The 22,968-nt window shown below is 43.6% G+C and overlaps 1 protein-coding gene across 7 annotated transcripts in view; it reads left to right on the top strand.

Annotated features, from left to right (window-relative positions):
- Nucleotides 1-22,968, top strand: part of arhgap12b (Rho GTPase activating protein 12b) — a 281,212-nt gene that overhangs the window by 183,090 nt on the left and 75,154 nt on the right. For all 7 annotated transcript variants that reach the window (XM_070881529.1, XM_070881531.1, XM_070881530.1 and 4 more), the window contains 3 exons: nucleotides 2,632-2,715; nucleotides 2,895-2,956; nucleotides 4,551-4,632. In XM_070881529.1, coding sequence (XP_070737630.1) covers nucleotides 2,632-2,715; nucleotides 2,895-2,956; nucleotides 4,551-4,632 — 228 coding nt within the window. The remainder of the gene's footprint in view (nucleotides 1-2,631; nucleotides 2,716-2,894; nucleotides 2,957-4,550; nucleotides 4,633-22,968) is intronic.

Below are 22,968 nucleotides of genomic sequence, written 5' to 3'. Positions count from 1 at the left end.
TGAGATGTTCGAAAGAATAAGCTTGGTACCAGCCCGGGAAACACTGCGCCACCGCCTGTAGGCAGGGGTGAAATCAACAAGACCAAGCGCAGCGGGTGGTCTTAGAATAAGGTGGAGGAGAGATGGGTGCAGGCTTTCTTTGCTGCTGTTATTCTTATTGTTACTGTTGTAACTGTTCTCAAATTAAAAGATTTTTAAGTTATGTAAATTTACAAGTTTAAAAGTTTGTAAGTCATAATACTTAACTGAAAACTTTGAAGTTTAATACGAGAATATTTTTATTAAAGTTAAGTTAAGTTCAAACAAGTGTTAAACTTGTGAATAAAATATATTTTAATTATAAACTGAATCATTTCCATTATTAGCCCTACTTTTTGAACTGAAGAAGAATCATTTCCATTATTTGTTCCATTAACACAACACAACATTACGGAACAGCTCCAAACAGTAAACATGGCCCATTTGGAATAGTTGCTGCTGAACCTTCAGGCAGCAAAGCGTTCACTGATGAGCTGCTGGCACAAGACTCGAGCGATCGTTAATGGGGCACGATGGCCTGCCCTCCTCCGCCGTCGTGCTCTGGGTTCAGGTAGTTGCATGGCTTTCTCCTCCTCCTCCTCCTCCTCCTCCTCCTCGTCATCTGCATCTTCCTCCTCATCATCCGCCACTCTCATCTCAGGTTGGTCTTCTACTACCAGCTGCTGCTGCCTTATGATGGCTAAGCTATGCAGCATGCAGCAGACAACAGTGAACTGACCGACAATCTCAGGGGAGTATTGCAAGTAGCCTCCGGAATGGTCCAGGCATCAGAAGTGCTGTTTCAAGATGCCAATGGTCCCCTCTATTATGCTGCACGTCGCAATGTGCGACATGCTTTATTCTCGGTCAGCTTCTGCCCGGGTTATGCGTAGGGGCGTCATGAGCCAAGTGGCAAGGCCATACCCTTTGTCTCCCAGTAGCCAGCTCTGCCCTTCTGGCTGCTGCTGGAACATGGCAGATATAGTGCACTCGCGTAGGATGAACGCATCATGGATGCTCCCAGGGTATCTTGCATCACCTGACATGATGCATTGCATGTCGTCACATACGAGCTGCACATTAACGGAGTGGAAGCCTGTACATCTCAATCCTCAAGGTGCTCACAAGGCGGTATGGGTAAAATCAATGCAGCCCTGTATCTTTGGGAAGCCAGTAATCCCGGAGAAGCCCACAGCCCTTTCACGCATTGCCTGGATGGTCATGGGGAACTTTATGTAGTAATTCCTCCAGGCATATAGTGCAGCAGTCACCCGCCAAATGCAGATATGTGTTGCATGTTGAGAAATTTGCACACATCCCCAGTTGTGGCCTGGACCGATCCAGGTGCATAGAATGAAAGTTCAGCTGTACCCTTCACTTCAGCTGACAAAACAGTGCTCCTGACACTTCTAGGTTGCAGGTCTGCTTTTACTAACTCTCAGATCTCGGTTACAACTTCTTTGTGGAAACACAGCCTTCTCACACAGTCTGCATCACTCAGGTGCAGGTATGAATGCCTGTCTCGATATACCCGGCGTGGGTAAGGCCTCCTGCCCATCATCCTACGTGCTCTGAGGTTCCTCATGCAATGACGTCGAATCAGTTGTCTCCTCTGCAGCACCATCATGCAGAAGGCTTGCACGAGGTATGGCATTATTATTATTGCCCCCATGATTAAATTGTACCTTTGCAAGAAGCTAAAAACAGCAGGACAAGCTTCTTTGTTGTCTCTCTCCCCAAGGTTGATGCCCTAGTTTGGCTCACACCCAGATCTGGGCATGTGCAATAGGCTTGCTTAGATTGGGAACCCCCGCCTCGGGCTTCTTTTGATGCTACTGCAGTTCGACTTCCTCCCCCCCCCACCACCACAATGGGGCTTCTTTTGAAGCCGAGCCAGTGTCCAGGCGAGGGAGCGATTCTGTTGGCTGATGCTCCGCCCAGTTTGGAGACGTTCAGTGGTGGTGCGGCACTTTGAAAAAAAATCCAAAATTAAAGAATTGCATTCAACTTCCATTTTCTGCGTTAAGTTTGAAAAAATTAAGTTTCGTGATGCATATTGTTCTTGCATAATGTGTTCTTGACTCCCTCCAAAACATTGCATAAAAACAATGACGTCTTTCTGCGCCGATTTTTTGATGTGTGTTGGTTTTTCTTAAGTGCCGTCGTAGGTTAATTTAAGTTGGCCAAACACGCATAAATGTGAAAAGCTGGTGCAGACATCAGGTTACACCCCCATGACGCAAATAAAAACTAACCTAAAAAAATCGTAACTCAGAGTTACACTGGCGCAAACTTGGGGAAACTTGGATTTTTTCATTTAGGCCAAAAAAAACGGCACAAATCACTGGGGAAAATTGAGCCCAAAGTCATTTGTTTTAACTGACCCTGGCTTCATCTTTAATATTGGCATGTTTCCACAACAATGATTAGAATTTTGTGTATTTGTACTTGGCAGCCCTGACTCTTAGTATGAGTGGATTTTGTTTTAAATTATTAGTTTGCCATTATTCATTAAGACTAAATGGCTGATGGTGTTAAGCACTTTTTCTGGTTTGATGCTAATGGTATTTCTTTAAGCAAGTTGCGCTGACAATTTTTTTTTTGCCTTTTTAGGAGCCTGCAACTAGTCCAAAGCTAATTCATGACAACAATAATGAGCCACCCTCATCGCCAAAGTATTCACAACCGTCGACAACTGTTAGTATACATTCAGTATCAAAACATGAGTATTAAATGAGTCTAAATGTCAGCTGAAGGAAATTATTTAATCATTATTTCTCGTGAATGGCCACTGTAGAAATTATTTAATCAACTCCATTGCTTATTGTTGTCTTGCAATAAAAAACAAACTTCTGTTTATTTCCCTAAATTTGCAGGTTTCCGAAAAGTATGGATTACTTTATGTAACAAAGATCACTGAGAATGGCAAAAAAGTTAGGTGAGTACTTGAGACATGGGCAATTTGTTTGAAAGTTCAAATAGGGTAGTGTTTATCCCTCTAATGATGCTTGTCTGATGGTAAGTATGACTTCCCACTGAAAAACTGATTAAACTCTAGTCATATAAGGAGTTTAGTATGTTTCCAATTTTTACCCAACTTACTACTAGCCAATTTCAACAGAAAATGCATACATCTGCAGAATAAATTCTGGAATATTCTAATGCTATATATTGACATTGAAGAAGCACTTGAAACAAAAGAATTTGACAGTATTTTTGGAATAAACTAGGTTTTTAAAAAAATATATTAGAAATGTTGCCATAATCCAAAACCTAGAAATAAGAGGGGCAAAGAGAGTGTATGAGAATAGATTAGCAGGTGACATAAAGGTCAGTCAGGCTGGCTGTTGGGTGGGAAACCTGCTGAAGAAAAATTAGCAGGGCTATGGGAAAAGAGCAAAGGGCTGGGACTACATTAGAAAATTCTTTCAAAGAGCCGGCAGGCACAGGCACGACGTGTCGAATGGTCTCCTTGTAGAGAGGCCATGGAATACATTTCATCGGGCGAGTGTGAACATGGTGGGGCATGGATTGGAGGCATGTGGAAGATGGGACAGGAACACCAACTGAAGTTGAGTTGTGGATGTAGGTGAAGGGGTGGGGGGGTTGAGGGTCATATGCAATTGTCTATTGGCACCACTTAGGCATTTGTTACTGCTGTTCACTCCACAAAATAAAAGGACTTCATTGTGAAAGACTAAATAATTCAGTTTAAATGAGCATCATTCTGAGAACAAAGATTTCCTAGTCCTCTATCGGTGTCATCATTAGAAAATATCTTGATTATTTTCTCTCAGCAGAGAATGAGCTGTGAGGATTTTAACTCAGTCAGGCAGAGGTGCAAACTCCGGGTTGTTGATCAAGCTCAAAGCCAGAGATGGAGATGGAGATGGAGATGTGAATTCAGCTGTAATGCTAACAGGATGTTGGGCAATGAACCGGAGTGAGACAGAAGCTCGAAATGAGTAGCCTCAGGCTGGTCTGAGAGCCATTATCTTGCGTGGCTGTGGTTGCTAAAGTTGGGGCTATATTATCAAAGGAAGGTGGGACCAAGGGTGAGAGAGAGGTTGAAATGTAGTGGCTGAGAGGTTGAGAGATCTTGTACACCACAGAATTCTTTTTAGGTAGGCCTGTATCGTCTGCTTCAGTAATATTATAATCAGAAATGGTACTGATATTATTCTGGGATTTGATTGTTCAAAAGGACAGTAGTCGCTGATCCTGAAATATGACTAAAGCGACACTAGCATCACGCATTCATAGACACAAAACTTTAATTATATAGAAATATTGTAACTATTTGAAGATGAATAAAAATTATTCACTATTTGATATTGGCTTACTAATTCTATGTAAATCTGCAACTCTTAAAACTAATGTACATAATATAGTATTTATAATTCAGAGAAAATTCATTTTTTGAAACTGCACTTCGAATATTTTAAAAGGTTAAATATATGCTATTTAAATATAATTCTGTAAGAACAATTCTGTATATTTGAATTAATATCTTTTAACAAATTTTCTTATAGGAAGAATTGGACATCATCTTGGACAGTCTTGCAAGGTTCAACTCTGCTATTTGCCAAAAATCAAGGCAGTGGAAGTGGCTGGGTAATAAATGTTTTTGCCTTGTTTTATAATGTATTACATACACCATATCCTTCTACAGTAATGATGTTCAGAGAAATTTTAGTACAATGTTTATAAACTATTCAGATCACATTAGCCCAATAACAGCGATGAGAATATGCACCAGCACTGTATTATACTATAAGCACATTAGATCAGCGATCATTCTCAGTTGTGGATTTTTGCAAAACGTAATAACTAGTGAATATAGGTAACTATATCCAATTTTATAATCTTATTGGCCATTTGGTGCATAAATGTAAACTGCTACATTGGTACATTGCAGAATAGTTATTAATGCAAGTATTTTTGTTGAGCCGGTACATTGTACAATAGCTACTAATGCAAGTATTTTTGTTGAGCCAATTGCAATTTTTAATCTAAAAATTAAACACAACTGGTTCAATGACAAATGATTATTAGGTTTTCATTACTTTGGATTGTACCCTGTGGAGTCAACCAGTTAACCAATAATTCATTGCAGTTAATGTTTTCTGGAATTCTCATTCACACTCCTGAAATATGCATTATTATGTGGTCCTTTTTGCAAGTAAATTAAATCTAGTCATGTTATTTTATTTATATTTATTTATATATATAAATATATAATTAAGAACATAGTTAGAGTACACTGAGAAACAAGTTTTAAGTTATAAAAGGTATCATTTTAGTTGCATAATACAGTTACTGGTACCCACATTGAGCCTATTGCTGGCCTTTTGTGCCGGACCAGTGTGGAGGGGTGCTCATTTTGGCGGGTGACTTTTATAGTGCATTTAAGGGCTTGATAGCATTCTTTTTATTTGCTTATATATTTTTTTATTTGCATTGGTGCGGAGCAGTAGTGGGGTTAGTAAATAATGCCAATTAATGTTTGATGACATCTTTCATAAATAAGAACATGGCGTATACTTTACTATTTCAAACCTGTTAACTGTATATGGTCTATCTGCACTCAAAAATGTTCTGCTGTTTCCTGAATAATATGTTTACAGATTTAGATTTACCCATTATAAGTAGTTAAATGATCAGTATTGCTCCAATATTGACCAATATTCAATCAGTACTATCACAAAACAGATTGCCAACCATTCATATTGTTGCTGTTTGTGGGATGTTGCTGGCACAGAATGCATGCGGCACCTATCTATATATTGATAGTCACTGCATTTCAAAAGTAGCTCATTGCATGGTGTTTTGAAACATTTTTTAATGACTGCACTCTAAAATTTCAATTATTTTTAAAGATGAACAGTACAGTTACATCACCATCTTGCCTTTTATGTCACCAATATACATGTGTTTTTTAAAAAATGTAGCCTTGTCCCATTGTGTTGCGAAGAAATTCACCTTATACCAGTGCTTCTTCAGATAACATAAGAACATAAGAAATAGGAACAGGAATAGGCCATATGGCCCCTCGAGCCTGCTCCGCCATTCAATAAGATCATGGCTGATCTGATCATGGACTCAGCTCCATTTCCCCGCCCACTCCCCATAACTCCTTATCCCCTTATCGATTAAGAAACCGTCTATTTCTGTCTTAAATTTATTCAATGTTCCAGCTTCCACAGCTCTCTGAGGCAGCGAATTCCACAGATTCACAACCCTCAGAGAAGAAATTTATCCTCATCTCTGTTTTAAATGGGCGGCCCCTTATTCTAAGATCGTGCCCTCTAGTTTGAGTTTCCCCCTCCAGTGGAAACATCCTCTCTGCATCCACCCTGTCAAGTCCTCTCATAAAGTTATACGTCTTGATAAGACCACCTCTCATTCTTCTGAATTCCAATGAGTAGAGATCCAACCTACTCAACCTTTCCTCATAAGTTAACCCCCTCATCCTCGGAATCAATGTAGTGAACCTTCTCTGAACTGCTTCTAAAGCAAGTATATCCTTTCGTAAATATGGAAACCAAAACTGCACGCAGTATTCCAGGTGTGGCCTCACCAAAACCTTGTATAGCTGTTGCAAGACGTCCCTGCTTTTATACTCCATCCCCTTTGCAATAAAGGCCAAGATACCTTTGGCCTTCCTGATCACTTGCTGTACCTGCATACCATCCTTTTGTGTTTCATGCACAAGTACCCCCAGGTCCCGCTGTACTGCGGCACTTTGCAATCTTTCTCCATTTAAGTAATAACTTGCTCTTTGATTTTTTTTCTGCCAAAGTGCATGACCTCACACTTTCCAACATTATACCCCATCTGCCAAATTTTTGCCCACTCACTTAGCCTGTCTATGTCCTTCTGCAGATTTTTTGTGTCCTCCTCATGGATTGCTTTTCCTCCCATCTTTGTATCGTCAGCAAACTTGGCTACATTACACTCAATCCCTGCTTCCAAGTCGTTAATATAGATTGTAAATAGTTGGGGTCCCAGCACTGATCCTTGCGGCACCCTACTAGTTACTGGTTGCCAACCAGAGAATGAACCATTTATCCCGACTCTCTGTTCTCTCTTAGTTAGCCAATCCTCTATCCATGCTAATGTATTACCCCCAACCCTGTGAACTTTTATCTTGTGCAGTAACCTTTTATGTGGCACCTTGTCAAATGCCTTCTGGAAGTCCAAATACACCATATCCACTGGTTCCCCTTTTTCCACCCTGAACTCCAGCAAATTTGTCAAACATGACTTCCCCTTCATAAATCCATACTGACTCTGCCTGACCAAATTTTGCTTTTCCAAATGTCTTGCCATTGCTTCTTTAATAATGGACTCCAACATTTTCCCAACCACAGATGTTTGGCTAACTGGTCTATAGTTTCCTGCTTTTTGTCTGCCTCCTTTTTTAAATAGGGGCATTAGATTTGCAATTTTCCAATCTGCTGGGACCTCCCTAGAATCCAGGGAATTTTGGTAAATTGCAACCAATGCATCCACAATCCCTGCCGCTACTTCTCTTAAGACCCTAGGATGCAAGCCCTCAGGTCCAGGGGATATATCTGCCTTTAGTCCCATTATCTTACTGAGTACCACCTCCTTAGTGATTGTGATTATGTTAAGTTCCTCCTTCACCCTATAGCATCTAGACTATCCACTATCAGAATATTGTTGGTGTCCTCAACTGTAAAGACTGATACAAAATATTTGTTCAGAGTTTCTGCCATCTCCATGTTCCCCATTACTAATTTCCCGGTCTCGTCCTCGAAGAGACCAACATTTACTTTAGCCACCCTTTTCCTTTTTATATACCTATAGAAACTCTTGCTATCTGTTTTTATATTTTGCGCTAGTTTACTTTCATAGTCTATTTTCCCTTAATAATTTTTTTTAGTCGTTCTTTGCTGGCTTTTAAAAGCTTCCCAGTCTTCTGTCCTCCCACTAGATTTGGCCACTTTGTATGCCTTTGTTTTTAATTGGATACTGTCTTTTAATTCTTTAGTTAGCCACGGATGGCTATCTTTTCTCTTACACCCTTTCCTCCTCACTGGAATATATTTTTCCTGAGAGTTGTGAAATATCTCCTTAAATGTACACTACTGTTCATCAACCGTCCTACACTTTAATCTATTTTCCCAGTGCACTTTAGCCAACTCTGTCCTCATACCTTCATAGTCTCCTTTATTTAAGCTTAGTACGCTGGTTAGAGATCCAACTTTCTCACCCTCCATCTGAATTTGAAATTCAATCATGCTATGATCATTCATTCCGAGGGGACTCTTTACTAGGAGATTGTTTTTTCATCCTGTCTCATTACATAGGACCAGATCGAAGATAGCCTGCCCCTTGGTTGGTTCTGTTACGTACTGCTTAAGGAACCCGTCCCTTATGCACTCTATGGACGACGACTCCTCAAGACTATCCTGACCAATTTGATTTGTCCAATCAATATGGAGGTTAAAATCACCCATGATTATTGCTGTTCCCTTTTTACAAGCCCCCACTATTTCCTGGTTTATTCTCCGGCCAACAGAGTTGCTACTGTTAGGGGGCCTATAGACGACACCCACCAGTGATTTTTTTCCCCCTTATTGTTCCTTATCTCCACTCAAACTGTTTCAACACCCTTATAATTTGAGCTAATATCGTTTCTTACTATTGCAGTGATTCCACCCTTTATCAATAGAGCTACCCCACCTCCTTTTCCTTTCTGTGTGTCCTTCCGGATTGTCAAGTACCTCTGACTATTTAATTCCCAGTTCTGGTCACCTTGCAACCACGTCTCTAATGGCTATCAGATCATACCCATTTGTCTCAATTTGTGCTGTCAACTCATCTATTTTGTTACAAATGCTACGTGCATTTAGACAAAGTGCCTTTAAGTTTGTTTTTTTACCCTTTTTTCTTGCTTTAATTGGTAAAAACCTGGAATGTGAAATGTTAAAGAAGAAATTTTCTGTCAACTGGTGGTCCATTTTGAAGTACAGGTACAGCGTTGATAATCTGTACTGTTCCGGAATCCAGACACCAGAACGATCCGTGGCGGGGTCGTCCGGAATCCGGAAAATGTTCCGGAATCCAGACCCACCGATTCCCCAGGCCCTGCTGCACCCCCGCTCCTTCTCTTGGCCCGCCAGACTTCCCAGGACCCACCGCCCGCCAGACTATCCTGGCCCCACCACTTGCCGGACTCCCCGCTCCTTACCTCCCCGCCGGACTCTCCTGGCCCCGCCGCCCGCCGGACTCTCCTGGCCCCGCTGCCCGCCGGACCCCCCACTCCTTACCTCGCCGCCGCCTGCCGGACTCTCCTGGCCCCGCTGCCCGCCGGACTCTCCTGGCCCCGCTGCCCGCCAGACTCTCCTGGCCCCGCTGCCCGCCAGACTCTCCTGGCCCCGCTGCCCGCCAGACTCTCCTGGCCCCGCTGCCCGCCGGACTCTCCTGGCCCCGCTGCCCGCCGGACTCTCCTGGCCCCGCTGCCCGCCGGACTCTCCTGGCCCCGCTGCCCGCCGGACTCTCCTGGCCCCGCTGCGCTGCCCGCCGGACTCTCCTGGCCCCGCCGCCCGCCGGACTCTCCTGGCCCCGCCGCCCGCTGGACTCTCCTGGCCCCACCGCCCGCCAGACTCTCCTGGCCCCACCACTTGCCGGACCCCCCGCTCCTTACCTCAAGCCGCTGCGCGCCGGACCCCCCGCTCCTTACCTCACCCTCACCCCACCTCGCCGGACGCTCCTGGCCCCGCCACCCACTGGACGCTCCTTGCCTCGCGCTCCCCCTCCCGCCCCCCCGCCCGCCACTCCTAACCTCGCCCCCCGCCCCCTCAGGCATTTCTGGACCTCGGGATGTTGAAAAGCCGTTCCGAAGTCCGGAAGTACAGGATCCTGGGCTCTGGCATTTCCGGATTTGGGATGTCATAAAGAGGTTCCGATGTCCGTAAATATTCTGAATCCGGAGCAGCCTTGGTCCCGAGGCTTCCGGATTCTCGACGCTGTACCTGTAGTCACATCTATTTTTCCTTCTCTAGTCTACTCAAGAGTTTTTGAAATTACTTTATTTTTAAATCACTTGTGATCAGTCTATTTTTAGACTTAACATACCAACGCTAGTGCTATGAAGCAAAAAAACTGCAAGAAGGATCCCCTGCATTGATATCACCAGAATTGTGCATCTTTTTTCTCTGAAAAAATGAACAATGTCCAGGATTTAAACATTTCTTTGTATAAACACCTATCAAACCTGGCAATACTTGTTCCCAGAATTTCTTTTGCTTTTAGAATTTCAGAAAACAAGTAAGTAACCACTTTTAAGATTCATTTATAGCTGCTTTTGATTTTAAACCAATAAAGCCCAAAAAAAAAATTCTGCACTTTCATCAGAACATAGTTTATTATCCATGCATAGTTTTAATAGTGTTTTTTTCAGATTGGCAGAATGTGGGCAATGGTGTGCCCCAGGGACCTGTGCTGGGACGACTTCTGTTTTTCATTTATATAAATAATTTGCAGAAGATGAATGTTCTTGAAGTTTGCTGATAATGCCAAAACAGGGGTCACGACAAACTAAGGAAGAATAAAGAAAGTCAGTGGAAGATCCAATCCATGGCAGAGAAAAAAAATGATTACGTGTTGAGGAAAAATAATATTGCAAGGAAGTGTACCCTAAATATTATGACACAGCAGAATAAAGGATCAGAGATTAAGGGATGCAGATACATAGATATTTAAAGATGGAAGTGCAAGTTGAAAGGCCATAAAAAGATAAATGAAATTCTGGATTTTATGCATAGCAGCATTGGATTTTACATAGATTTGCATACAATTTACAGCATAGAAACAGACGATTTGGCCCAACTGATCTATGCCAGTGTTTATGTTCGACACGGGCCTCCTCCCACCCTACTTCATCTAACCCTATCAGCATATGCTTCTATTCCTTTCTTCCTCATGTACTGATCTAGGTTCCCCTTATGCTATTCACCTCAACTACTACATGTGTTAGCTAGTTCGACATTCTAACCACTCCCTGGTTAAACATAGAAACATAGAAAATAGGTGCAGGAGTAGGCCATTCGGCCCTTCGAGCCTGCACCGCCATTCAATGGGTTCATGGCTGAACATGCAACTTCAGTACCCCATTCCTGCTTTCTCGCCATACCCCTTGATCCTCCGAGTAGTAAGGACTACATCTAACTCCTTTTTGAATATATTTAGTGAATTGGCCTCAACAACTTTCTGTGGTAGAGAATTCCACAGGTTCACCACTCTCTGGGTGAAGAAGTTTCTCCTCATCTCGGTCCTAAATGGCTTACCCCTTATCCTTAGACTGTGCCCCCTGGTTCTGGACTTCCCCAACATTGGGAACATTCTTCCTGCATCTAACCTGTCTAAACCTGTCAGAATTTTAAACGTTTCTATGAGATCCCCTCTCATTCTTCTAAACTCCAGTGAATACAAGCCCAGTTGATCCGGTCTTTCTTCATATGTCAGTCCCGCCATCCCGGGAATCAGTCTGGTGAACCTTCGCTGCACTCCCTCAATAGCAAGAATGTCCTTCCTCAAGTTAGGAGACCAAAACTGTACACAATACTCCAGGTGTGGCCTCACCAAGGCCCTGTATAACTGTTGTAACACCTCCCTGCCCCTGTACTCAAATCCCCTCGCTATGAAGGTCAACATGCCATTTGCTTTCTTAACCGCCTGCTGTACCTGCATGCCAACCTTCAATGACTGATGTACCATGACACCCAGGTCTCGTTGCACCTCCCCTTTTCCTAATCTGTCACCATTCAGATAATAGTCTGTCTCTCTATTTTTACCACCAAAGTGGATAACCTCACATTTATCCACATTATACTTCATCTGCCATGCATTTGCCCATTCACCTAACCTATCCAAGTCACTGCAGCCTCATAGCATCCCCCTCGCAGCTCACACTGCCACCCAACTTAGTGTTATCCGCAAATTTGGAGATACTACATTTAATCCCCTCGTTTAAATCATTAATGTACAATGTAAACAGCTGGAGCCCCAGCACAGAACCTTGCGGTACCCCACTAGTCACTGCCTGCCATTCTGAAAAGTACCCATTTACTCCTACTCTTTGCTTCCTGTCTGCCAACCAGTTCTCAATCCACATCAGCACACTACCCCCAATCCCATATGCTTTAACTTTGCACACTAATCTCTTGTGTGGGACCTTGTCGAAAGCCTTCTGAAAGTCCAAATACACCACATCAACTGGTTCTCCCTTGTCCACTCTACTAGTTACATCCTCAAAAAATTCCAGAAGATTTGTCAAGCATGATTTCCCTTTCACAAATCCATGCTGACTTGGACTTATCATGTCACCTCTTTCCAAATGCGCTGCTATGACATCCTTAATAATTGATTCCATCATTTTGCCCACGACCGATGTCAGGCTGACCTGTCTATAATTCCCTGTTTTCTCTCTCCCTCCTTTTTTAAAAAGTGGGGTTACATTGGCTACCCTCCACTCCATAGGAACTGATCCAGAGTCTATGGAATGTTGGAAAATGACTGTCAATGCATCCGCTATTTCCAAGGCCACCTCCTTAAGTACTCTGGGATGCAGACCATCAGACCATGGGGATTTATCGACCTTCAATCCATCAATTTCCCCAACACAATTTCCCAACTAATAAGGATTTCACTCAGTTCCTCCTTCTTACGAGACCCTCTGACCCCTTTTATATCCGGAAGGTTTTTGTGTCCCCTCCTTAGTGAATATCGAAACAAAGTACTTGTTCAATTGGTCTGCCATTTCTTTGTTCCCAGTTATGACTTCCCTGATTCTGACTGCAAGGGACCTACATTTGTCTTTACTAACCTTTTTCTCTTTACATATCTATAGAAGGTTTTGAAGTCCGTCTTAATGTTCCCTGCAAGCTTCCTCTCGTACTCTATTTTCCTTATTTCTTTTGAATTCCTTATTGACTTTATTAGTGACTATCTTATATTTATGTCCCCTAGTTTTGGATTCTCCCACAAGTGGAAACATCATCTCTGCATAGAAGCATACATAGAAAATAGGTGCAGGAGTAAGCCATTCGGCCCTTCGAGCCTGCACCGCCATTCAATAAGATCATGGCTAATCATTCCTTCAGTACCCCTTTCCTGCTTTCTCTTCATACCCCTTGATCCCCTTAACCGTAAGGGCCATATCTAACTCCCTCTTGAATGTATCCAATGAACTGGCATCAACAACTCTCTGCGACAGGGAATTCCACAGGTCAACAACTCTCTGAGTGAAGACGTTTCTCCTCATCTCAGTCCTAAATGGCCTACCCCTTATCCTAAGACTATGTCCCCTGGTTCTGGACTTCCCCAACATCGAGAACTTTCTTCCTGCATCTGACCTGTCCAGTCCCATCAGAATCTTATATGTTTCTATGAGATCCCCTCTCATCCTTCTAAACGCCAGTGAATAAAGGCCCAGTTGATCCAGTCTCTCCTCACATGACAGACCAGCCATCTCTGGAATCAGTCTGGTGAACCTTTGCTGCACTCCCTCAATAGCAAGAACGTCCTGCCTCAGACTAGGAGACCAAAACTGAACACAATATTCCAGGTGAGGCCTCACTAAGGCCCTGTACAACTGCAGTAAGACCTCCCTGCTCCTATAATCAAATCCCCTAGCTATGAAGGCCAACATACCATTTGCCTTCTTTACCGCCTGCTGTGCCTACGTGCCCACTTTCAGTGACTGATGAACCATGACACCCAGGTCTCGTTGCACCTCCCCTTTTTCTAGTCTGCCGCCATTCAGATATTCTGCCTTTGTGTTTTTGCCCCCAAAATGGATAACCTCACATTTATCCACATTATACTGCATCGGCCATGTATTTGCCCACTCACCTAACCTGTCCAAGTCACCCTGCAGCCTCTTAGCATCCTCCTCACAGCTCACACCGCCACCCAGTTTAGTGTCATCTGCAAACTTGGAGATATTACACTCTATTCCTTCATCCAAATCGTTAATGTATATTGTAAAGAGCTGGGGTCCCAGCACTGAGCCCTGCGGCACCCCATTAGTAACTGCCTGCCATTCTGAAAAGGACCCGTTTATCCCGACTCTCTGCTTCCTGTCTGCCAACCAGTTCTCTATCCATGTCAGTACATTACCCCCAATACCATGTGCTTTGATTTTGCACACCAATCTCTTGCGCGGGACCTTGTCAAAAGCCTTTTGAAAGTCCAAATACACCACATCCACTGGCTCTCCCTTGTCCACTCTACTAGTTACATCCTCAAAAAAATTCCAGAAGATTTGTCAAACATGATTTCCCTTTCATAAATCCATGCTGACTTGGTCCGATCCTGTCACTGCTTTCCAAATGAACTGCTATTTCATCCTTAATGATTGATTCCAACATTTTCCCCACTACTGATGTCAGGCTAACCAGTCTATAATTACCCGCTTTCTCTCTCCCTTTTTTAAAAAGTGGCATAACATTAGCTACCCTCCAGTCCATAGGAACTGATCCAGAGTCGATAGATTGTTGGAAAATGATCACCAATGCATCCACTGTTTCTAGGACCACTTCCTTAAGTACTCTGGGATGCAGACTATCAGGACCCGGGGATTTATCAGCCTTTAATCCCATCAATTTCCCTAACACAATTTCCCGCCTAATAAGGATATCTTTCAGTTCCTCATTCTCATTAGACCCACTGTCCCCTAGTACATTCAGAAGGTTATTTGTATCTTCCTTTCTGAAGACAGAACCGAAGTATTGGTTCAGTTGGTCTGCCATTTCTTTGTTCCCCATTATAAATTCACCTGAATCCGACTGCAAGGGACCTACATTTGTCTTTACTGATCTTTTTCTCTTCACGTATTTATAGAAGCTTTTGCAGTCAGTTTTTATGTTCCCTGCAAGCTTCCTCTCGTACTCTATTTTCCCCTTCTTAATTAAACCCTTAGTCCTCCTCTGTTGAATTCTAAATTTATCCCAGTCCTCAGGTTTGTTGCTTTTTCTAGCCAATTTATATGCCTCTTCCTTCGTTTTAACACTATCCTTAATTTCCCTTGTTAGCCATGGTTGAGCCTCCTTCCCAGTTTTATTTTTACTCCAGACAGGGATGTACAATTGCTGAAGTTCATCCATGTGATCTTTAAATGTTTGCCATTGCTTATCCACCGTCAATCCTTTAAGTATCCTATTCTAGCCAATTCACGCCTCATACTGTCGAAGTTACCTTTCTTTAAGTTCAGGACCCTAGTTTTTGAATTAACTGTGTCACTCTCCATCTTAATAAGGTATTCTACCATATTATGGTCACTTTTCCCCAAAGGGCCTCGCACAACAAGATTGCTAATTAGTCCTTTCTCGTTACACATCACCCAGTTTCGGATGGCCAGCTCCCTGGTTGGTTCCTCGACATATTGGTCTAGAAAACCATCCTTAATACACTCCAGGAAATCCTCCTCCACCGCATTGCTACCAGTTAGGTTAGCCCAATCTATATGTAGATTAAAGTTGCCCATGATTGCTGATGTACCTTTATTGCACACATCCCTTATTTCTTGTTTGATGCTGTCCCCAACCTCACTACTACTATTTGGTGGTCTGTACACAACTCCCACTAGCGTTTTCTGCCCTTTAGTATTCCGCAGCTCCACCCATACCGATTCCACATCATCCAGGCTAATGTCCTTTCTTACAATTGCATTGATTTACTCTTTAACCAGCAATGTCACCCCGCCTCCTTTTCCTTTCTGTCCATCCTTCCTAAATGCTGAATACCCTTGGATGTTGAGTTCCTAGCCTTGGTCACCCCGGAGCCATGTCTCCGCGATGCCAGTCACATCGTATCCGTTAACTGCTATCTGCGCAGTTAATTCATCCACCTTATTCCGAATACTCCTTGTATTGAGGCACAGAGCCTTCAGGCTTGTCTTTTTAACACACTTTGCCCCTTTTGAATCTTGCTGTAATGTGGCTCTTTTTGCTTTTTGCCTTGGGTTTCTCTGCCCTCCACTTTTACTATTCTCCTTTCTATCTTTTGCTTCTGCCCCCCCCTTCTATTTCCCTCTGTCTCACTGCATAGGTTCCCATCCCGCTGCCATATTAGTTTAACTCCTCCGCAACAGCACTAGCAAACATCTATCCTATTAAACCCCTTCATAACTTTAAAGACCTCTATTAGGTCACCCCTCAACTTTATTTTTTCTAGAGAAAAGAGCTCCAACCTGCTCAGTCTTTCCTGATAGTTATAACACCTCAGTTCTGGAATCACCCTTGTAAATCTTTTTGGTATCTTTTCCAATGCCTCTATATCCTTTTTGAAATATGGAGACCAAAGCTGTGCACAGTATTCTGTGTGGTCTAAGCAAGGTTTTATACAAGCGTAACATAACCACTTTTTTAATACGAGCAAGGAACTGATATTTGTATAAAGCAGTGATTAGAGCACAGTTGAAGTACTCCATTCAGTTTTGAGCATTTAATTCAGGAAGACTATTAGAGGTATGGAAAGGACACAGTAAAACTTCACTAGAATGAGACCAGGAAAGCTTATAGTATGAAAGAAGACTGGAAATATTAGGCCTTTTTACACCAGAACAGAGAAGCTTATTGAGAAATCTTATTGAGGTTTAAAAATTATGACTTGTGGGGGCAAGCTTAAATACTGTTAAGTTTAACCACACCTTATTGTGGCTAATGCCCACAAACTTCTTTGATGCCTCTCACCCAGCCACAATATGGCCTCTTGCCTGGGATTCATAGCTCATACAAGAAGGGATTATTTTGAAAATGTTACTGAAAGATTGTATCAACTGCAAGGGGTGGACCAGATCAGTCAGGAGGCCCAGTCTTGATATCCGATTTCTTTCAATTCTGACCATTCAGTCTCCAAATGACACACGGAGGACTTTCTGTTGACCGGTGCCACTAAACGGGCTGGAAGAAAGTTCTATTCACTGGAAAAAATTCCATCGGAGCTAGTTGATACAAACTGGTGTTAGCCATTTGCAAGCCAAACCTGGACTTGCCCGTCCGTGTCAGTAGAGTTTCCATTGGCACTAGTTGACCGAAGAAGAAAATACTTCACCATTGGATGGTGCTAACTATAATGGTGCCAATATGTATCTTCCTGGAGAAAGCACGCATTGCCAACTAACTCAAGCTATTGTTCACTGAAGCTTGACACAATGACTTCTTACTTGTGAGGAACATCAGGTGCTGATCAGAACACAGTGGTATTCAGAAACCTTTCAAAGAATGAGACCCCAAACACCCAAGTTGATGGGGTTCCTCATCTATGCATTACTTCATGTTCTCTACCTGGACACCTTTGATCCACTCACTCCTCCTTAGCATATCTCATCAGCTCCTTGAGACACAGAGAGTGGCTCCCCTGTGACTACTATCGGATGGCAATTGCCCGATATGTATATTTCATTAGGGTGTGGTACTTTACTGATGACTTAGTATTTGGACATTCACACACTGGGTTTTTAGAAGCTGGATACGTTGGGGTAGAATGATTTAACACTAGGGTGAAGTTGGATAAGGGGACAAACTGGATATGGTGCTTTTTTAAAAAAAAAACTATTCCATTCTTTTTTTCTCCTTTGCTCATTATCTTTGCTCATCATAATCTTGCAATGTTTTTAAGGTTCCAGAGACTTTACAAGGTAATATGGATCCTTGTGAGCTCGGTCAAGCCCTGAAGCATTGACACTGAACTCCTGATTCTGTGGGAGAAGTTTTTGAGTGTGCTATGTGTGTATGCATTATAGGCAAGACAATTATTTAGATAAATGCAAATTGGCCCACGGCGAATTCCCTCTGATCATCTACAGTGCAGCTGCTCATAAAGAATTTTCTAGCCAGAACTGTTCTGATACATTTCAGGGCCAACTGGAATCAAATTTAAAATCAAAACTAATTCAGAGAAAACTGCTTTGACTGAAGCCTGCATTTATGAGAGTGGTAACACTGCCACAAGAACTAGATACTTTTGTCATAGTGTCGGTAACAGTTTCAGTCAATGCAGGACCCAAGGTTAATTAGCCCAGGATTGAGGTTCATTTGAGCACCGGATACTTAAGTATGTTCTCTACAAGCAGAGTGTAATCACTGAATGTCACTCAGCCACTGTATCTTCGGAAGACTACTCTAAAGCAATCCTTGTATTGTCTATCTTCCAGCTGACTTGAAACTGGATTAATACTGTTTTGTACAGCCAGCACTTACTAAGCCTGGGGTAACAACATTTGGAGATTTCTATAGTTAAGAAACCTTCCAGCAAATGAAGCAGACTTCATTCATGTCGACATCATGAAACGTCAGAAGACTGCATAAGCAAATGTTGTAACAGTCACAAAGGAAATAGTGACATTCAAAATAAATCTTAAAAACAGGCATGCCCATCAAGGTTGAAGATGAATTGTTGGAGGTGTTCACTTAAGGAGTGTTGAATTTCAGAAAACCAGGAGCAAGCAGCAGGAACAAATGTACTGGCTATAATGCACAAAGATCAGTTTTAAAATCAAAAACAGCCATCAAAGTGCAAATATCAAAGATTTAGTAGACTAGCTTTAAGTGGCAGGGATTTGGATCAAGCAGCTTGGCGGTCTCCCAGTGCTCATTTAATAGGTGCTTCATGAATGAGGTGGCTGTGTACCCAGAGGCAACTCCTGATCTACATGGCCTCTGTTTAAATCTCACCTCATCCTAACTCTGTACTACCCTTCAGCCCTGAAACTCCATCTTAATCCATGCCCCTGTTTCTCTAATTCCTCGTGCACCACTCTTTCCTTAGCCACATCATTTGGACTATGCCTTCAACCACTTAAGCTCCATGCTCTGGAATTGTCTCCCTAAACCTGTTCCACTGGTCCATCTCTCTATACTCCCTTTATGAGGAGGATAGGATAGACCCACCAGAGTTGGCAGCATAGTGATATACAGTCAGGAGGAGTAGCCCTGGAATTCCTCAACATTGACTCCAGACCCCATGATGTCTCATGACATCTGGTCAAACGTGGGCAAGGAAACTTCCTGCTGATTACCACCTACCACCCTCCCTCAGTTGATGAATCAGCATTGCTCCATGTTGAACATCACTTGGAAGAAGCACTGTAGGGTAGCAAGGGCACAGAATGTACTCTGGGTGTGGGACTTCAAAGTCCATCACCAACAGTGTCTCAGTAGCACTACTATTGACCGAACTGGCCGAGTCCTGAACGACATGACTGCCAGACTGGGCCTGCGGCAGGTGGTGAGAGAACCAACAAGAGGGAAAAACCTACGTGACCTCATAAGAACATAACATAAGAAATGGGAACAGGAGTAGGCCATACAGCCCTTCGCGCCTGCTCCGCCATTCAATAAGATCATGGCCAATCTGATCATGGACTCTGCTCTATTTCCCTGGCCCCTCCCCATAATCCCTTATCCCCTTATCGTTTAAGAAACTGTCTATTTCTATTTTAAATTTATTCAATGTCCCAGTTTCCACAGCTCTCTGAGGCAGCGAATTCCACAGATTTACAACCCTCAGAGAAGAAATTTCTCCTCATCTCAGTTTTAAATGGGTGGCCCCTTATTCTAAGATCATGTCCCCCAGTTTTCGTCTCTCCTATCAGTGGAAACATCCTCTCTGATTCCACCTTGTCAAGCCCCTTCATAATGTTATACGTTTCGATAAGATCACCTCTCATTCTTCTGAATTCCAATGAGTAGAGGCCCAACCTACTCAACCTTTCCTCATAAGTCAACCCCCTCAACTCCGGAATCAACCTAATGAACCTTCTCTGCCTCCAAAGCAAGTATATCCTTTCGTAAATATGGAAACCAAAACTGCACGCAGTATTCCAGGTGTGGCCTCACCAATACCTTGTATAGCTGTAGCAAGTCTTCCCTGCTTTTATACTTCATCCCCTTTGCAATAAAGGCCAAGATTCCATTGGCCTTGCTGTACCTGCATACTATCCTTTTGTGTTTCATGCACAAGTACATCCTCACTAATCTACCTGTCACAGTATTGGTAGGAGTAACCACCGCACAGTCCTTGTGGAGACGAAGTCCCATCTTCACACTGAGGACACCCTCCATTGTATTGTGTGGCACTACGACCGCGATAAATGGGTTAGATTCAGAACAGATCTAGCAGTTCAAAACTGGCTATCCGTGAGGTGCTGTGCGTCATTAACAACAGCATAATTGTATTCCACCACAATCTGTAACCACGTGGCCCAGCTTATCTACCATTACCATTCTGCCAGGGGACCAACCCTGCTTCAATGAGAAGTGTAGAAGAGCATGCCAAGGGCAGCACCATGCGTAGCTAAAAATGAGGTGACAAAACTGTTAAAGCTACAATATAGAACTACATACGTACGAAACAGCATGCTATAGTCAGAGCTAAGCAATCCCACAACCAGCGGATCAGATCAAAGCTCTGCAGTCCTATCACATGCAGTTGTGAATAGTGGTAGACAATTAAACAACCTTGGTTGACACTCCAGTGCAATACTAACAGAGTGCTGCACTGTCGAAGATGCCGTCTTTCGATTTGACGTTAAACTGAGGCCCCATCTGCCCTGTCAGCTGCACGTAAAAGATCCCATGGCACTATTTCGGAGAAGAACAAGGGAGTTATCCCCGGTATCCTGGCTAATCAACATAACAAAAGCAGATTATCTGGTCATTATCACATTGCTGTTTGTGGGAGTTTGCTGTGCGCAGATTGGCTGTCAAGTTTCCCAAATTACAACAGTGACTACACTTCAAAAGTACCTCGTTGGCTGTAAAGTGCTTTGAGACATCTGGTGGTCGTGAAAGGCGCTTATATAAATGGTCTTTTTCTTTAACTAACGGGAGGAGGAGGCTCCATGAACATCCCCATCCTCAATGATAACAGAGCCAAGCACGTGACTGCAAAAGACAAGGCTGAAGCATATGCAACCATCATCAGCCAGAAGTGCCGAATGAATGATCCATATCAGCCTTCTCCCGAGATCTCCACCATCACAGAAGCCAGTCTTCAGCCAAATCAATTCACTCCTCGTGATATCAAGAAATGGCTGATACAGCAAAAGTTATGGGCCCCGACAACGTCCCAGCTGTCGTGCTGAAGACTTGTGCTCCAGAACTAGCCGCACCTGTTCCAGTGCAGCTACAACACTGGCATCTACCCGACAAAGTGGAAAATTGCCCGGGTATGTCCTATCCATAAAAAGCAGGACAAATACAATCCGGCCAATTACTGCCCATCAGACTACTCTCAATCATCAGCAAAGTGATGGAAGTTGTCATTGACAGTGCAATCAAGCGGGCACTTAATCACCAATCACCTGTTCACCGATGCTCAGCTTGGGTTCTGCCGGGACCACACGTCTCCAGATCGCATTACAGCCTTGATCCAAACCTGGACAGAGTTGAGTTGAGAGTGACTGCCGTGGACATCAAGGCAGCATTTGACCAAGTGTGGCATTAAGGAACCCTTGTAAAATTGACACAAAATCAAAATGCTGCAGATACTGGAATCTGAAATAAAAACAGAAAATGCTGGCAATCTCAGCGGGTCAGGCAGCATCTGTGGAGAGAAAAGCAGAGTTAACATTTCGGGTGATGACCCTTTGTCAGAACTGGCGAGTGTTCGAAAATAAGACATTCTTAAGAAGCACTGAAAGGGGGAGGGGAAGAAAGAACAAAAGGGAATGTCTGACAGGGTGGAAGGCAGGAGAGATTAGAGAGACAAAAGGGAAGATGGGCCGAATTGAAATGGTAATGTCAGGAGTTAGAAAACATTAGTCAAGATAGGGTGTGAATGGCAGAATAATGACCAGCTGCCATTGGAGATGGAGGAGGAAAAAAAAACAGCCTTGGGGGTAGGGGGAGAGGGGAAGGGAGCCAAAGATGGGCAGTGGTTATGCTCTGAAATTGTTGAACTCGACGTTGAGTCCAGAAGACTGGAAAGTACCTAAACGGAAGATGAGGTACTGTTCCTCGAACTTGCGTTGAGCTTCATTGGAACAGCATAGGAGGCAGAGAAGAGAATTAAAGTGACAGGCGACCGGAAGCTCAGGGTCACACTTGCGGACTGAACGGAAGTGTTCAGCAAAGCAGTCACCCAATCTACGCTTGCGGCCTGAAATTCAGTACCGCTGGAAAGCTGGTGCTCCCCCCACCTTTTTGTGGCCATTAGTTGCCGAAATTTTTTTGGAGCTGGAGACACTGATGGACGGTGTGGAAGACAGAAGAAGAATACTGTTTCCTGACGTGGGGAGACCTGGCAGACCGCCAGTACATAATGCCCGGAGGGAGATTGCAGGGGAAGTGTCAGGTTCCATATATGTGAGGACGCACCCTCCCAGGAGGGTGCTGGCCAGTCTGCACCCGGCCCTTCCAGGGTGGCAATGGGTCGACGCCTCCTGCGCCGCCTCCTCCTCGTCAGACCTGAAAGTTGCACAAAAGTATGTGAAAACCTCTGAGCAGCACTCAGCAGGTTGAATGGAGCCAAAACAATTAATAAAACTATTCAAAGATAAATGCAGTGGATGCTGTAATCTTAAATAAAAATAATAAAATTAATAAAGCTATTTCCCTACCAAAGGACCCCAATCGTGGCAATACTCCAGCGGTGTCCCGTTCGAGTACCGACTCAAATACCTTACGGGGGCACTGCTGGGAAAAGCCTTGCGTTTTTGCAGCTGAAAATCCCTGTCTTTGCTGCTTTTCAGTGGCCCGCACGTTGCAGAGCTCTCCGCTGGAATGTCTCCCTTACAGCGGCTTCATCACGCCGTTTCCGGAAGAAGTGCACACCGCTCAAATCCCCCCCACCCTCCCCCCGAGCTGAATATGGCTTGGGGAGGGAAAATCATCCAACCGCGGCGGCTGATCGATTTTTTTCGATCAACCACCCAAATCCGCGGTAGCTGTCCCTATTGGGGATGGTGAATTGCGG

This window comes from Pristiophorus japonicus, chromosome 5 (genome assembly GCF_044704955.1).
Source record: "Pristiophorus japonicus isolate sPriJap1 chromosome 5, sPriJap1.hap1, whole genome shotgun sequence".
Lineage (NCBI taxonomy): Eukaryota > Metazoa > Chordata > Chondrichthyes > Pristiophoridae > Pristiophorus > Pristiophorus japonicus.
This window is presented reverse-complemented; position numbering and strand designations above follow the sequence as displayed.